At 32.4% G+C, this 19,382-nt stretch overlaps 1 protein-coding gene across 2 annotated transcripts in view; it reads left to right on the forward strand.

Annotated features, from left to right (window-relative positions):
- Positions 1-19,382, forward strand: part of CDH9 (cadherin 9) — a 136,981-nt gene that overhangs the window by 45,581 nt on the left and 72,018 nt on the right. For both annotated transcript variants that reach the window (XM_019812404.3, XM_003981527.5), the window contains exon 2: positions 2,104-2,380. In XM_019812404.3, coding sequence (XP_019667963.1) covers positions 2,153-2,380 — 228 coding nt within the window. In that variant the 5' untranslated portion in view covers positions 2,104-2,152. The remainder of the gene's footprint in view (positions 1-2,103; positions 2,381-19,382) is intronic.

Genomic DNA, 19,382 nt, shown 5'->3' on the forward strand with positions numbered 1-19,382 from the left:
AGTACTAAGAAAGACAAGTACCTGAGATTTCAGAGTCAAAAAGTAATGTGATTTTAATTTCTCTCATTTTGCAGTGTGAGGATTTGTGATTATATATGTGTATTTTGTTAAATAAGGAGTTTTTTTTAAATAATAGGGATGGAAATTAGAGTACATGTGTGCTGGACAGAGCCAACAGCTGTGGACCATAGCAAGCATCCGTACCATTATCTGCCAATCACCATTCCTTATCTGATATATGACTATGACTATAGTGGAAGCAACCACGGATGATGATGATGATGATGATGATGATGGCATTAACATGTTCACAATTTGTATGCTAGCACTATGCTAACTTCTTTACATATATTATCTTTTGTAAAACATTGTTTAAGGCTGTGTATCTAGTTCCAATACTTACTACTTGTGCATTTGCCAGATTACTTAAATTCTTCACATGCAGTTTTCTCATGGGTATACACTGTTGTAGAAATAAAATTTTTGTGATACAAATAAGTATTACTTTGTATTCCTAAAGGTTTAAAATGAAATTAATAACAATGTTTTGTGAGTCAGGTAATAATTATTCTACCTTTCTAGGAGTAAGTAGTTGAGACCAAGTAAATATCACCAAATCTCACAGATAATAATGGAAAAGCCAAGTCAGAGGCACATGTTTGACCTTTATGCCTTGATAACAACAACTGACTCCAGAGACTTATGGTCCAGTGTTGGGCATCTGGCCTAAGCCAGGTAAATTAGAGTCCATTCCCACAATTTTTCAAACTCAAATTAGAAAACACTGTCAGTTGCTTTCTGGATTGGAAGATGTTGAATCTGAACTTTATATATTCCTATATGCCATCAGGTTGAGGAGGCTTAGTTGAAAGCAAGAGAGGAGAGAGGGGTGAGCAAGAGAGAATAGTATTAAAGTACCCACGCCCCTAATTCCTGTTTTCATGAGCAGGAAAGGCCTAATTGCTTCTTTGCTCCTTTCATTTCTTCCTTTCCCCATTTAGTTTGATTTTATATTCCAGTGAATTCTTCCTTTGCCTACATTAGTTTGAGATGGGTTTCTATTGCTTACCAATATCATTACCATCAGCAGCAGCATTATTAGGATTTCACATCTTCTGAATGTTTTCAAATGAAACCAATTTGTTTTGCTAATAAACAAAATTAATTCTGAAATACCAAATGAACTAGTGTTTTTTTCACTTCAAGAAAATTCAACTTACCATATCAACAGAGAGACAGTGTTGCAAGATTCTCGATCAAGTTATCTCATAGCTAAGATGCCCATGTCGAATTTTACCACATCAGTTTTGTGTACTCATTTTTCCTATTATTTTAGGAAATAAATATGTGTTGTTGTTTTTAGTTATCAGGTAAAGTGTGTCCATTTAGAGTATGCTCTTTTCAGCCTCAAGTAAATTTGAGTGAGTTATTCAACTGACTGTCAGGAAAAATACAGTTATCAATTATAAAGGATCAACATAGTATGGTGTTAGGTATTGCGGGACATAATCCAAAGTATATTTGGTACAAGTTAGTTTGCCTTGAGGAAATACCTTATCATGGTACAGAAGAACAAGGAGGAAGAAGACGAAGAGGAGGAAGAGGAGAGGGAAAAGGAAAAGGTGGAGGAGAAGAAGAAACAGATTGTAAAAGTTGATAGCTTGTGCACTGAAAACAGTGTTACTAAAGGTATATAAGCTCATATATATGTATATATTAATAAATACACTAGTTTTTATTAGTCTTAAAGACTCAGGAACATTCAGTATGATCTTTGGTATATTGTAGAGCTTAATTTTTTTCAAATACTTGGTATTTTAAATTACAAATATGTTCTCATTTATATGCTGCAGTATAGTGATATTAAAGTCACCTGTTAAATTTCTGTTTAGTTTATCTGTGCTACACGTCTCCTCACCTCGCTATATGATATGTGAGCTATATGATGTGATATGTTTAATGATAAGTCATTGATGTAACATGGAAAAATAATGTATATATATTATTTATAAAATCTTAATATTTAGAAAAGTTTTATAGTTTACAGGTTATGTGAAAATGAAACACAACCTAATAAGCCATTTTTCTCTCTCTACTCCTTAGGGGAATTGGACAGTACATTGAATTTGATATCCTACTGAAGCTGCTTATAATGAGGACATACTATTGCCTATCACTATTCATCTGGACCTATATGTTTCATACAGTTGATGCTATTCCATTAGAAGAAAAAGCTAGTAGGGATTTGCCAAGCAAAAGGGTTGTGGATCTGACAAAAGATGATAGTAAAATGTTACATCGTACCAAGCGTGGCTGGATGTGGAATCAGTTCTTCTTGTTGGAAGAGTACACAGGTACAGACACACAGTATGTTGGCAAGGTAAGAATTTTTATGTGATAAATCTAGAAGCTGAAAGTGATGGCAATTTATTTACTTTTTACAGCAACTTCCCATATTATTAATGATTATTTTACAATATTTGACTAATTATGGTGTGCAGAAGGCATAATATTGCAAATGTTTTCAGTAGGGTAGTATGGGTAATGTGATTTACTCAGGTAGCTAAATGTAGGTCAGTGTCCATAGCATTATTAATCATCAATATATGATTTATATTTATATATTTATGGATGTGCATCTAAAATGTTTTAAAAACGTTCTTTGAAATTTAATTTAAAGCATCGGATAAAGAATAACTTAGTGTGCTATATGAGGCAAAACAAAATGCAATTATAGTATACCAAAATTACTAAAATATATTGGTGACTACTAATAAACAATTTATCATAATTAAGAATAGTCTGCTGTGTATGAGAAGTAAATAAGTATAAATACTTCTCTCTCGGTAGTCTGTTTCTTAATTATCAGTCAAACTGAACGACTTCTCGCCTGTAATCCGGACCAAAGGGCTCAAGGAGAAGGAGAAAGAAAACAGAAGTAGAAAGAAGGCAGTACCTTCGGGAAGGTTAAAACCATCCTAACAGCAATAGTGGCTCATTAGCAGTTTGGAACAAACCGCGATAGAGAATACGTAACTCTCCTTCTTGTATTCAACTTTGAGAAAATAGACTCATAAACTTTCTCTTCCTCTTTTCTGTCTTCCTCAAAATAGATGACATGATCGTTCCAACACCCAGAATTTTCTATTTATCTAATATCTACCAATCTCACTCATACCATTCTACATGCAAGACAAATCCTTTGTTTATTGGATTATTCCAGATATGTGCCTAATGCTGAGATACTTTCAAATTCTAAGAATAAAACAAAATAAACAATGATGAATACTAACATTGCTCATAAATCACATACTTTTTTTTCTTGATTCTTTGCACATGATACTAGAAATGACTGTGATGGTCACAGTATTTTTTGAGTTACTAGCAACACGAGGCAGATAAGATAGAATGGGCCAAAAATAAAAACATAAAAAGCATCTAATATCACAAAAGTCATGCCTATATTGCTTTTAAACTAGAAACACATTTATTCTGTGAAATTGCCAAAATCTTGTTCTAATTTTTCAGTGTGTGTGTGTGTGTGTGTGTGTGTGTGTGTGTGGCAGTGTATTTTTTTCAACTGCAGCTTCTTTTATCAGAAGCCTATTATTTCCTCTTCTTTTGATATCTCCTCCCCTGGTTCCACAGGTCACACTCATTTTGCCCCATATAGTTCACTTGCTGATTCTTTTTTTTTCCCTCTTATTTCTCCTCAGGTTAGTCATAGGGCATCCCCCAGCATCCCTCATTTAACATCACTTCTCACACTATAGTTAATAACTAACATCAGGATATTTCAAGTTCAACTGACAAATGTTTGTGTCTAAGGATTTGAAATTGCCTTATGATTCTTTTTCTAAGGCAGTGTATAAAGGGCACATTCAGTTCACAAGGTCTTACATAGAGGGTTTCATCCTTGGAGATTCACAGATGCAGAAGAATAGCTACAGATAAAAAGAGATGCTCAATCGTAAGGCAATCAAGACTCCACTACAAGCATTTATTTTTAGCTGTAAACAAAGATGCTTCCTTCTAAAAATTATGTGTGCATTGATTAACAGACACCATTACTGCACCGACATTTTAAAATATGCACTATGGTTTAGAACTTTTTGTACCATCCTGCTTTTTTTTAATTAGTTCTGTAATCTGTCAAAAATAGTTACTAAAATGTGTGCATAGTTTTATTTAATTAGTTTTCATAAAATGTTTGATCACTTGTCTTTGGACAATAACCTGTTTTTTTAAGCCATACACAAGTTAAGGTGTTCAATTTTTTACTGGTTATTTATCCTTGACAACCCTATTATGAGCCAAAGGTAGAAAACCGATTATAATAATAACAATTTTTGTCAAATGAAGATAATCAAACCAAAAGGTTATGTCAACTATTTTTATACTATATTTGGAAAGCAATATGTATATGAAAGAGAAGCTTCAACAAAACACTCATTACTTTTTCGAAAAAAAATGATTTCTCTGTTTTGAAATAGGGCCTTTTCTTAGATATGCCATGCACTATATATGGAGTTCACTATAAAAGTAGGCTTCCAACTACTCTTTACTTTCATTAACTTCTTAAGGGTCTGTGAACTCCTAACCTGTTCTCTTGCCTTTCAACATTATCATTCATTTGCATATGCAGAGCCTAGCTAGGACTTTACTTGGTCAAACTTGAGTCCTTCACTTAGGACTCAACTTGGTCAAACACATGAACACCAAACAGATGGTCTTTTTGACCACATTGTTCTGTTTGCCTAGTCTTCTGGGATCCACTACCGTGGCAACCTCCATGTGATGTAAAGGCCTGCCATATTTACCATGTACCATGATTCAAAAAGAATATGTAGCCTCTAATGGAAAGAAATTTTCATATTTTTTCCTAGTTTTCCAGAGGCTTGGCATTGCAGACAATATTAAGACCTATTGTAATTTATAGGTGACATAAAATTGTATAAAGTTGGAAGGATATATAATCCTTGGATGAAAAATTCAAGGTTTGATCCTGAATTTAAATGAAGAAGTTTTAAAACAAGTAAGAAAATAGTAGCAGTAAAATGTAACAAAATGTACATGCACATAAACATGCAATTTACAAGGGTCAGTCCTGGTTTTGCAATTTAGTAATCACATACAATTTAGAAATTAACTAAACTTTCCAAACCTCAAATTCTTGTTAGGTTAAATTGTTATTAAGATCTCTTTAACTTTAAAATTCTGATGTTTTCTAGGATTGCGGATGGGACTGCATTTGTGTACAAGAAGGGATAGTAAAAATTTAACAAAATTTGCATGTGGATAAATCCAAGGAGGTGGGATTGCATATGGCATGATATGCAAGTGAAACACTTGTGTGCACATGCACACACACACACACACACACACACACACACAGAATAGCTTAATAGGATGAAGTTAGACTACTACTGTCAAAGGCTCAGAATTCCATGCTGAGTTGTTTTATATACAGCATGGAAGCTGAACCCTGTTGAAAGCTTTTGTACTAGTTCATTATTGGTGGAGCACAAGTCTGGGATGCTCGGTTTGCTTTCATTGCTAGGATGGACTGGAGGAGCAAAAAAAGGAATCACAATGATATTTTTAAAAGGAAAAATAAGGGGGTATTTCTGTATGTCATTTCCTATTTTTTGCAAGACAGGACAGAAAAGTGAGGAATGTTAAAATTAAGAGTAGTTTTTGTATGTTAACTATACTGGATTTAAAATTTTTAAAAGAAATGAAAAATAAAAATAAAATTAAGAGTAATTTTCGTTTTCCACAATAATTCAGTCTGAAGTTTGGTTGCTCATTTTTGATGGATGCTATCAGAGATATATTAATTCTGTTTTCTGTAATGAGGGAAATTTTTGGTTCTTACTTAAGAGGATTACAAAGTTATGACAATCGCCATGTAGCTTCCCTGTAATTTGAATAGAAGCATGTGGCTGAATTACTTAAGCAAAAGAGTAATACTGCTCAAGAGAAGAATTTAAATAAATGTAACAAGAAGTATAGCAAAGGCTCCTACAACTCTGTTACAGAAACTTCATATGCACTTGCTTTCTTACACAATAGGTCGAGATGCTGAGGAATCCCTAGTTGTCATGAATTAATAATTAATAGATCACATGCCTATTATTGAGAATTTATATTTAATATCTGATTGAAACACATTTATTACTTGGAGAGATACCAAACTTACAAGTATAGTGTTTATTCCTTCTGAAAGAAAACACTGGTATTTATAAAATAATTGAAATATCAGCTTAACCGACCATTACACTTTAATTCAAAGCATTTGCTTTGCTCACAGCAATCAATACTGTGCTATGGAACTGCCTATAACCAGTCACCATTTAAATACAACATATTTTTACCGAGTTAGCTCTATATGTTTTTATGTTTTAATTCAAAACCTTTTACTATACCATAGCCAAAATTACCATGAGTATAATCAGAATCTCAAATTGGAATGGGATTTTAACATTTATCAAGCTCTTGGTTACAACTGGATACAATTGATTTACTTCTTACTAAAACAGTGGAAAACACAGGTACCAACTGGAAAGTGGATGGGAGTGTGGTTTATATCAGACTGAGTAATGAAACTGTGGGATGACTCTCCTTTACACTTACAGATATTGACATATGCACTAAATATTGATATCCCCCCAAAGCATACATAAAATAATGTACTTGGATAGGCAATTTTCTCTTAGGCTTTCAGAAAATGGCACTTTGATGTGTACAGAAACAGAAATAAAGTCTCAAAGTTCCTGAAGGATGTTTGATAAATTTTTATAGTGTATTATAGTGTTTTTCAGCATCTAAATAAATTATCTTTGTAAAGCTTTACTATGGTGCAGTACATGTAGCAGCTGTTTCAGATTTATGGGCACATTGTATCCCAAAATTCTCTTTATAGGTTAGTTGTTTAAAACTAAAAACACATGAGAAAAATATTAAGCATTAAGGCTAGGTTCTCTGGACAGTCTACAATGGCTTACTTCACACTGAGATCTCTAAAACTCTGCTTTTATACTAGAATGCTAGTATTTAATTCTTACTGTCAAGCCCCTCATCGCTTGCACTGCATTATCACTTCCCCGAACCACTCCATTAGCACACCTAATGACTTTTTACTTGACTTCATTATTTTTTTTAATTCTTAAAAACCCATTACACACTGTTTCTTGAATGATACCAACCTCTTGGACAAAATATCTATAGAAAAATTGACTTAAGTAGATTCAAAGTATTCGATATCATTGTACATTCCAGCCCGTATTCTGTGTTCCCACAACAGTACAATATGGCTTTAGTTCTAGACAAAGTGAAACTTTTCCTCTTCCATAGGCTTCACTTCTATTTTATCATGGTCACAGGCACTTTTACAGGGAGTATCTAACCTGCTTTTTCATAATTTCATCTCTTCTCCTTGCTTTAAGTCCTATCTCAACGGCATCCTCTTATATAAAGCCCATCCCCATTCTTCTTGGCTAGAATTTCCCATCAAAATTTAACCACCTATCAAAATCTTATTCAAGGCATAATTTAAATTATTCTGGTCTAATATTTTACCATCTAGAATCTGTGGCCTTTGGGCTTTCAATCTGTGTTTGATTTCATTTTTTTCTTCCCCAAAATGTTTGACAAAATATATTTATTTACTCAAAATTAATATTCAGTTGCTATCTTTATTAAGCACTTATTACTCTGGATCCTGAGAGACTGGCACTTTGAAACACAGAAACAGCAGAGAAGGTTTAAAATAAATATATCCCATTTTTCCTGGCACATTTTGCAAAAAGTCAATTCCTTTCCTGTATTTCCATTATCCTTGAAGCCCCTAATTGCAGCTGCAACCCTCTCATTTTGCTCTATGCCAAAACAGCACACACTTTAGAATCATTTGCATTCCAACAATTTCTTTGCCCTGAATACAGGTAATTCAAACAGGCATTAAGAATTAAAAGATAAGATGAAACAAATTCTGACTGATTAAGGAAACATAACTACTTCTAGAAAAATTTACATTTAAAATTTAACTAAACTTTTTTCCCCCTGGAATATAGTAACTGTTAAGCCATTTAAAATATTAGAGTATGGTAGAAATGTTTATTAGTACGATTACCAAATCTATGTGTGATTTTCCCTGACATCTTCCACCAACTTCAGTGCTTGTGAAATATTTCTAATATTTTAACAGTCTCTTCCTCTATTGCCAAACTTGCAAAAGATCACATCCACGCTTACATATTCATCAGTGTTTAAAAAACAAACAAACAAACAAACAAAGAAACTTAAGAAGTAGAAACTCTAGGAAGGTCTAGAGGGAGGACTGTGAAAAAATATTTAAGCACAAGCATCATTTAATAATAAGTGTTATTATTTTAATAAAAGTTATTAGTGTTCCTTACAAAAAACTAGGTCCATAAAATTAAAAGTTAATGTAAAAAATCTCAAAGATAACTATAATCACACTATGAAGATAAGGTTAAAAGTTTACATATTTCTGCTTATTTCCAGTTATATATTTTAGCACTGTTGATTTCATATTACTTACATATATTTTAATTTGTCTTTCTCAGTTAATTCTGTGTTTCTGCACATTGTTAAAATTTCAGTATTTGCCATATAATATCATACATATAATTTTTAATTAAATTTATGTATTTTCTGAAATTTCTATTTAGACTGGTATTACACACACACACACATTTCTGTGATGAAAATTTGGTAGCTAATAACTTTGAGTGTATTTTAAATTACACTTACTAGATTACTTTATTACTGAAAGTAGAATTTCAAGAGTAATAGATATGAATGGATTTTAAAGCTCTGGGTATGCATTAGTCAGTTGCATTTCAGAAAATTTATGATGCTTATCTTCCAAAAATATGCCAACGTAAGGCATTAGTGTGTTTATTTGTAAAGTTTTTTTACAAATTTATTTTACAAATAAAAAGAATAACAAAGTTATTTTACAAATATTTATTTGTAAAGTTATGACTATGTTAATGTGGATCTTAACCCTGTGTATTATTATTCAATTAGTTTTAGAAACTGAACACCTACAATGCAGGACACCAAGACTGAATCCTAAAACTAAAAGTAAATAAGATGCACTGGTCTCTATCTTAGAAATAGATAGAAATAATTTGTTGTAAATAAAATAGTCTCTATCTATAATAAGCAAAATGCTATTATTGCTGGCCTGTTGGAGAAATACGTGATAGAAGTCTCAATTTAGATGAAGGAAAATACTTTTTCCTTATCTAATAGACTGAATTCCTAGTAGCTAAATTCTACCTAGCCTAATTTAGCACTAGAATCACCCTCCAAGTTAATAACGTATGCATGTTTGTTTATTTGTTAATTTAGGACTGCCATATTTCCCTATTCCCATGAACATTGACTATTTTTTTTTACCAGATTTTAACAAAATATTCAAACTTTGCTTGTGCAAACTTTTTGTAATGTGTCCACAGTAAATTCTAATGACTCATACTAATAGTCTTATAGCTATTGTGGTATTGTTCATGGAAAAGGAATTAGGACAATATTCTAAAAGATGTTCAGCCTTTTTTGCACTGACTTCATAAAGTAAATGAGGCCACTCTAGATATGCCACTGAATATACATTTAGTGGAACTCCCTCAGTAAGTATCCTGTTTCACAGCCAGAATGTTTTAGGCATGCTATTACAATAAATCATCATACTCAGAACTATACGCTAACAGAAACACAAAAGTGAGTTCAAGATCAATAAATAAATGTATTGGCAAATCTAAGAGGAAAAAGGCCTTTCTTTTTCCTACAATGGGAAGGGATATATTTGTATGTGGCCATTTTGTGAAAGTTTCAGCTCCTTTAATGGTTACTATAACAAAAGCTTTTCTTGAAAAATTAAAACATTGCCCCACAGTTTATGTTCTATTGATCTTACTCTACAAATACAATAGGATACATCGCTATTGCATATTAATGGTTTTAAAAAATGCAATTTAAAAACTATTTTCGTAAATGTGTCTTCTATATTTAAAAGGAATTATTGCATACCTACTGGGTACAGTATTTTGCAATCTTATATAAGCTTGATGATAGTATTATTCAGTTCTCTATGGTTAAAAGTTTTGTGTCTCCTTATTCCAATTCTTACTGTGAGAAGAATATTAAAAAGTTCTATATTTTAATTTCTCTCTTTACCTCTGTCAAATATTCTTTATTTGTTTTTATGCAATTATCGGATGCATGGCCAATTATCTCTTAGGTTTCTGATTAATTGATACTATTATTATGAAATATCACCCTGTATATTTCATAATACTACTTGCTTGAAGTTTACTTTGCCTGGTACAAACTTTGCCACACTAATTCATTTATGATAATATTTGTATGGTTGATCACTTACATCATTTTGCTTTCAGCCCTTCTGTACAATTTAATATAAAAAACAGCTCTCGTAAACATCTCAGAAGTGGTTTGTGCTTTTCTATCCAATCTGACAATCCTTAACATTTAATTAGTGTTAAGTCCGCTCATAAACAATGTAATCATTGACATAATTGGATCTAAGTGTATCATTTTCTTGTTTTCATTTGTTCCATTTATTCTTTCTACCTTGTTTTTTGCTTTCCTACCATATTTTGGGTCAACTGAGTGTTTTCTTAAATGTCTAAATTTGGTCTCCTTAACCTACTATAATATAAATCAAATAAATATTATATATTTTTAGCATGCAGGGCAATCATCTTACAACAGTATGATTTTATTTCCTCTGTAGGGTTTTAGTCTATATTTGTCAGATATTTTCTCGCTGTATATATTATAAATTGCACCCTGTGTTGCTAATATTTTATTATTTAAGCATTCCATTATTTATTAAAAATTTTAAAAAACACAATCTTATGTTACATTATGTTGTGTTATATTTACTTATGTAGTTACCATTTCCAGTCAGTGCTTTTTAATCTTTCATATTGATCTGAATTTCTGTGTACTATCATTTTCTTTCAACCTGAAGATTTCCCTTAACATTAATTGTAGTTTGTATCTGATGGAAACAAATTTTTTGTTTTTTTTTTAATCTGAAAATATTATTTCACAAGTGATGAATGGATAAAGAAGATGTGGTAGATATATACAATGGAATATTATTCAGCCATCAAAAAGAATGAAATCTTGCCATTTGCAACAACATGGATGGATCTAGAGTATATTGTACTAAGTGAAACAAGTCAGTCAGGGAAAGACCAATACCATATGATTTCAGTCATATGTGGAATCTAAGAAAGAAAACATATGAACATAGGGGAAGGGAAAAAAAGAGAGGGAAACAAACTATAAGAGACTTTTAACTATAGATAACAAACTGAGGGTTGCTCAAGGGGAGGTGGGAGACATGGGTGATAGCTATTAAGGAAGGCACTTGTGATCAGCACTGGGTATTATATGTGAGTGATGAGTCACTAAATTCTCCTGAAACCAATATTACACTAGATGTTAAATAAGTAGAATTAAAAAAAAAAAGTGAAACAAACAGGAAAAAGAAAAAAAATACTTGTTTTACTTTTTATTTTTTTAAGTTTATTTATTTTGAGAGAGAGAGAGAAAAAGAGAGGGCAAGCAGGGGAGGGGAAGAGAGAGAGGAAGAGAGAATCCCAAGCAGGCTCCTTACTATCAGCAAGGAGTCCAACATGGGGCTTGATCCCATGAACCTTGAGATCATGACCTGAGCTGAAATCAAAGGTAGGACACTTAACCAACTGAGCTACCCAGGCACCCCTAAAAAGAAAAATATTTTAATTGAATGTAGAAATATAGATTTACCTGTTTTTTTTCTTTTTGTACTTAAAATTTTTGCTACATTGCACTGTGGATTTCATTACTTTTGGTAGTGATGCATGTATGTCATGTGTATTTGTCTCTGGTTGCTTTTAAGGTCTGTGTCCTCAGCTCTCTGTCTGTTTCAACAGGGGTTGTACTTTGATACCTAGATGTGTTTTGTTTAACCTGTTTGGGACTCACTGGCCTTCTTAGACCAGTGTGTCCTTTTTCATCCAATTTTTAAATTGTATGCTTATTTGTATTTTTATGGCCTGCTCTCTCTTCTTTGGAGGAGGAGAACTCCAAATACAAGTATATTAGAGCATTGTACATTGTCCCATACATCATTGAGACTGTGTTATATATTTTTATATCTGTGTCAATATATTTTTATATTGGTGCTTTAATATGGATCATTTATTTTTGGTGTCATCAAATATATTGTTTCTTTTGTTTCTGTGTCCACACCACTGTTGCACATTTTTATTACAGAAGCTATAATTTCCAGTTCTAGGTTTTCTTTTCTGTTTGATTTTGCATATAATTTATTAAATCCCTAATATACTATGTCCATTATTTTAGTATGCCATAAACATTCTTTAATATACTTACGATAGCTATATTTAAAGTCTTTGCCTGTTAAATTTTAACACCTGAGTCTTATTTTCATCTATTTCTATTGACTATTCTGTTTTGCTATATTTTTCTGCTTGTTAAATCTCTACAAAATTTAGATTACATACTGGGTATTAAGGGTAACATACTGTGGAGATTCTGGATTTTGTTTTCTTCCTCTGAAGATTGTTGAGTTTTGTCCCAGAAGGAAGTGAAATTATGGGATTCTACTTTGATTGTATGTAGGCTTTTAGGATTTTCAAGGAAAACTATTTTGTTTATTTCCTTAGCCCTGTGGTATAACCCTAAATCCTAGCACATCTTCCTGGCTCCTAAGTTATCACTTTTCTGCTGTTTTACTGGAAATCTCAAAGTGTTCACCAAACACATTTACCTACAAGGAGCTTTAATCTTAAACTCTTCATTCCTAGTAGCTGGAATGGCTAACCTCTCTGCTTAGTTATTAATCTTCAGTCTGTTCCTTTTCTCTGGATTCCTTGGACTCTTAGTCTGTACATGGTCAGTTTAGAAGTCAGCTACATGTTACATGCAATGTATATTCAAGGTTTAGGGCTCTCTCTTCTGTGGCTTCCTCTATTCCTGGATTTCTTCTCTCAATTTTTAGCCATTATGATGTCCCTGAATCCTGACCTCTGATGCCTCATCATAAAGACTGCTGATTTCTGCTTGAACCTTGTCTTCTTCATGACATATGAAATGTGGTATACTTGCAAGAAAAAAAGGGGTTAATGTGGAAATCACTTTATTCCCTATTTGCTAGTAAGCCTCTGAATTTTTGTCCTGGTTCTTATCTACTACCTTTATAAAGTATTTGTATTTTTAGTTTTTTTTTGTTGTTGTTTTTTAACTAATTTGTAAACAGTTAATTATTTCAAGAAGAGTGTTGTTCCCACACAAGTTATGTTCCATGACTAAAATCAACTTCTATGTATTATTCCCTTCTTAAAACTTGTGTTTCCTTTAAATAAATGTCTTATGATTGAATGTTTGTACAAAATGAAGCCCTATGAGACAAGGTCAGTGATGAAAATATAATTCAGAGCATATAGATTAAAAATTATTTTATTCTAGGGCACTTGGGTAGCTCAGTCAGTTAAGTGTACAACTTTTGATTTCGGCTTAGGTCATGATAACATGGTTTGTGAGATCGAGTATGCATTGGGTTCTGTGATGATAGCATGCAGCCTGCTTAGGATTCTCTCTCTCTTTCTGCCTCTGCTTCACTCTCTCTCTCTCTCTCTCTCTCTCTCTCTCTCACTCAAAATAAATAAACATTTTAAAAAGGAAAAAAACTATTTTATTTCATTTTCTTTTCTTGAATAATTTTTCTTTTCCACAGTAGAAGGAACTGAAGAAGGGGCTGGGCATTCTTATAAAAGGCCCTAAGAATATCACATAATAAATTTTAATTTTCTGCTGTAAATAACTATTTTTTTTTATTTTTTTTTAACGTTTATTTATTTTTGAGACAGAGAGAGACAGAGCATGAACAGGGGAGGGGCAGAGAGAGAGGGAGACACAGAATCTGAAACAGGCTCCAGGCTCTGAGCTGTCAGCCCAGAGCCCGACGCGGGGCTCGAACTCATGGACCGCGAGATCATGACCTGAGCCGAAGTCGGACGCTTAACCGACCAAGCCACCCAGGCGCCCCATGTAAATAACTATTTTAAGATTGTTAATTGGAATAGTATTGTCAATATGTTAAGAAAGATAGTTGAATGAAGCAAATTGCTTGAAGAGAACATTAAGTCATTAGATAATATTAAGTCATTAGGTAATAGTAAGTCCTAACACTATACAGGAATAATGGCAGTGACAAGGCAGAAGTCTTTATATCCACCACTGTTCTTTATATCCACCACTTTTTCTGGGTGTGTTGTTTCTTTTTTCTTTTCTTTTCTTTTCTTTTCTTTTCTTTTCTTTTCTTTTCTTTTCTTTTCTCTTATTTTCTTTTCATTTTTCTTAAAAAAAAACATTTAACATGTATTTATTATTGAGAAACAGAGAGAGACAGGGCATGAGCAGGGGAGGGGCAGAGAGAGGAGGAGACACAGAATCTGACGCAGGTTCCAGGCTCTGAGCTGTCAGCACAGAGTCTGCCACTGGGCTCAAACTCAGAAACCACGAAATCATGACCTGAGCCGAAGCTGGACACTTAACTGACTGAGCCACCCAGGTGCCCCTGGGTGTGTTGTTTCTTCATCTGTCAACCACTGTTGAAATTCAGTTACTATATTTAATAAATTAAATGATAATAAACTTTTAGGGAAAAAAAACAATATTTCCATTAATTATGTTAATGTATGTTTTAAAAACACATTTTTAAGTTCTTACTTGCTTAGAAAATCACTCTTTGTAGTTGCTGTAGTATATTTCATTTTAATAATAATCAATAAAAATGCAACATTCAATATCTTTAAAGGCCCAAAATACTAGGTTACTGACAAAAGCTTTAAATTTTACGAATCTCTGAATAAAAAGTTTTATTGACTTTTCTATGCTTACCTCAATAAAGCATGTCTTAAACTGTCAAAATAAAAATCTTCACTTCAAGTAAGTGAAGTCATTTTTTATGTGTATATGAAAAAATAAGTGTCTTGGTCAAACCACAGACAAATAAGTATTTGTTTAAACATGTTATGAAATCAGTTTTCTAATATACAACAAAATCATAAAGTATATTCCATTTTCCCAAAATTTGTCATTAAATATATTGATTTTTTTAAAGTTTAATTTCTAATTTACAATGAGCTAAATTTAGCAAGTGTTTTTCATATAAATGAATATATATATATATATACATATATATATATATAACTTCAAAATTAATGTGAACAAAGCAATGGTGAACATTTATTATAAAATGGATATTAGGAATACAATGAAATATAAAATATCATAAATACAAAGTTATGTCACTACTATTTCCCATAAATTCTCATAATAACTCCTCTAAAGTAAGTCAGGAAACTTCAGTATCTTCAAATTATATAAACCTGAGGTACTAGAAAAATTTCATTTTTCTTCTTCCTAGTTCTATTAGGCTAATATTAGCAAAGAACTTGCTTTGTTGGTGATAAATTGGAAGATTAAATTGAAAGTTAAAATCTTTGACCAAGAGACGAAAGATAGGGACAGAGATGAGAAGGGTAGACATGCCCTTAGACATTGCCTAGCCCCTATTCCACAAAGTGCCTTGTCTGGTTAGTGCTTATGGGAGGAATACACAAAAAATGCTTTAGTCAAAAAAGTTACTTACTTACTTACGTACTTACCTATTAATTTTTTTGGTGTATTCCCAATACTTTATTTTTGCTTTTGTTTCCCTTGCCTAAAGAGAAATATACATAAATATATTGCTAAGGCCAAAGGTCAAGTATTTACTGGCTCGTGCTGTTTATGGTTTCAGGTCTCACATTTAGGTCTTTAATCAATTCGAGTTTATTTTTGTGTATGGTGTAAGAAAGTGCCCCAGTTTCATTCTTTTGCATGTAGCTTTTCAGTTTTCCCAACACCATTTATTGAAAAGACTTTTCTTTTTTCCCATTGTATTATTTTTGTCTCTTGTCATAGAATAGTTGACCATTTAAGCATGGATTTATTTCTGGGATGTCTATCCTGTTCTACTGATCTATATGTCTGCTTTTGTTCCTGTACCATACTGTTGTGATTACCATAGCTTTTTAGTATATCTTGAAATCTGGGATTGTGATACCTCCAGCCTTGTCCTTTCTCAAGACTGCTTTGGCTATTTGAAGTCTTTGGTGGTTCCACACAAATTTTAGGATTATTTATTCTAGTTTTGTGAAAAATGATATTGGTATTTTGAGAGGGATTGCATTGAAACTGTAGATTGCTTTGGGTAGTATGGACATTTTAATAACATTCATTCTTCTAATTCATGAGCATGGTATATCGTATTTGTGCCATGTTCAATTTCTTTCATCAGTGTCTTAGTTTTCAGAATACAGGTTTTTCATTTCCTTGGTTAAATTTATTCTTAGGTATTTTATTCTTTTTGGTGCAGTTGTAAATGGGATCATTATTTGAAATTCCTCTCTCTGACACTTTGTTATCAGTGTATTTAAATGCAACAGATTTCTGTATGTTAATTTTGTATCCTGCAACTTTACTGAATTCATTTATTAGTTCTAAAAGTAGCCATTGATAGATGAATGGATAGAGAAGATGTAGTCTACATATATGGAATATTATTCAACCATAAAAAGAATGAAATCTCGCCATTTGCAGCAACATGGATAGACCTAGATGGTATTATGCAAAGTGAAATAAATCAGAGAAAGACAAATACCATATGAATTCACCTACATGTGAAATCTAAAAAATCAAAACAAATGAGCAGGCTCTTAATACAGAAGGGAGATGGGAATGAATGGACAAAATAGTTGAAGGAGATTAAGAGGTACAGTTTTCCAGTTATAAAATGAAATAAGTGAGCCATGGAGGTGAAAGGTACAGCATAGGAATACAGTCAATAATATTATAATAATGTTGTATGTTGACTTATGGTGACTATTGAGTAGTGTACAGAGTTGCCAAATCACCATGTCATATACCTGAAACTAATATGACATTGTATGTCAACCATAGTTCAATATTTTTTTAATATACTGAAACTGTGACATTCAGAGTGCCAGTAAGTTCAAAACAACAGTGCTAGAGTGATTCTTTGACTATGAGAATTAATAACATTTAGAATTAATTTCATAGACATTATTTTTTACCATTTCTTAGAAGCTTTAGAGGAATTGAAAGAAAGTCAGTGAGGCATAAACACAAATTTAAAAATAACTCTTAGAGATGCCAGGAAATTGGTGTTACATATTTGCCCCTCAACTTTTGCCTGCTAACGTTACTCTCTTTGCCTTGGATCATTTAGCCGTTATCTCTGTGTCCTTTGATGCTCTTTAAGTTCTAAGTCAAAGGCAGTAATATAAAATGTGACGATTTGGAATGAGAGTGTAAAAGTGCCATTAGAAAATTGTAAATAATTTTAAAACAAGACCATTAATAAATTGGTCTCCTTTGTGAAATGATAACACTCCTCCTCTTAAAGTGTGCAAGGAGAGGATAAATGTACACTGAGAGTGGAAAATTTATAAATGATGAACAAAGCAAAGAAGAAAATATAACCCCCAAACTCACTGATAATTATGATTATAATGAGATAATTTTTTTTGGTATTCTTTTTTTGTCATAAAATTTGTATATAGTAAATATTTGAAAATTAGAAATGGTGTTCTGCCTATGTACCTAAGATTTTATATATATATATTTTTTTTTTGAGAGAGAGAGAGAGAGAGAGAGAGAGAGAGAGAGAGGCAGGCAGAGACAGAGGAGAGAGAGAATCCCAAGCAGGATCTACACTGTCAGCATGGAGCCCAATGTGGGACTCAATCTCACGAACTGTGAGATCATGACCTGAGCCAAAATCAAAAGTTGGAGGCTTAACCAACTGAGCCACATAGGCACCTGGGCTGTGTACCTAAGATTAAAGTGTGAACATATTTTGATGTCCCAGAATAATTTTCCAGAAATAGTTTTCAATTGCTGTGTAACATTATGTCAAATAAAAATAGTATTATGAGAAACCCCATTACAAATCACAAAATAGTGACTGTAAACATAAATGATTCTGAAACAACAGAAAAACATTTTAAAGAATGCCTGTGTTTGTATGGGTATGTGTTGCCAACTTGGTTTGTTTAAGATGTACATGTGCAAACTGATGTATGCACATCTTAACTGTACAGCTCAACGAGATTTTATATTTCTATTTGCCTATGTTAATATGACCAAGATCACAATATAAAAAATGTTTGGCATCCAAGAAGACACCCTCTCATTTAGCCTTTCCTAATCAATGACCTCCCATAGGTTACCGCTTTGCTGACCCCAATCCCTATTGATAAGTTTGCAAGTAGTTGAATTTTATATGCATGGGATTACACAGTATGTCTGGATTCTGTATTTCAATTTTATACAGGATAACTTCATCCATGACATTATATGTAGAATTAATTTTTTTAATGGCTACACAGTATGCCATTGCTTAAGTATGCCACAATTTATTCTATTGATAAATTATTGATGCACTTTTAACTGGACATTATTATATATAAAATGTGCTATGAAGAATCTTACACATTTTATTGTCACATGTGGATTTATTTCCTTTGGGTATATTTTAAGAGTAGGATTGCTGAATCATCGAGTGGGCATAGATTTGTCTTTAGTAGATGCTCATAAAGCATTTTCAAAGAAATTGTACCAACATTACACTCCCTCCAGGAATTTGTGACTGTTCATTTACGCCATGTATTTACTAATGGTTTTAGTTCCATATATGTTACTCCATACATATTACTAATGCTATGTAACTTTACCTTGCCATGTCATAAAGGTTTTTATACATACAAGTCATTTTTTGAGAGATATTGAAATTATTTTCTCCTAATTTCAGCTCACTTCTTCATTACCATCATAGTGTATTTTAATGAAGAAAGTTTCTTACTTTTAGTTTGGTTCAGTATACCAATCTCTTCCTTTGAGGCTATTAATTTTTGTGTCCTATGATTGAATTATCATCATTAGGATAATATCCTTTGCTTTTTTTCTGGATGCTTCATTGTTTTCTGTACCAAGTTTAGGTTTATAAGCCAACTGAAATTCATCATGGGCCACATGTAAAGTAGAGATCAAGGAGTGAATATAGGCCTAGATTTTTTCCAGTATTAATTTTTTTTAGAGATCATTTCTGCATCGAATTCCAATGGCCACTTTTTGCATAATTCATGTGGCTGTTTATGTGCACATGTGTTTGCTAATCTTTTTGTTTGTCCTTATGTTTATACCAAATTCTTGTCGAAGCATTATTGTTTGTTTTTAATATAGCC

This window comes from Felis catus, chromosome A1, assembly GCF_018350175.1.
Source record: "Felis catus isolate Fca126 chromosome A1, F.catus_Fca126_mat1.0, whole genome shotgun sequence".
Lineage (NCBI taxonomy): Eukaryota > Metazoa > Chordata > Mammalia > Carnivora > Felidae > Felis > Felis catus.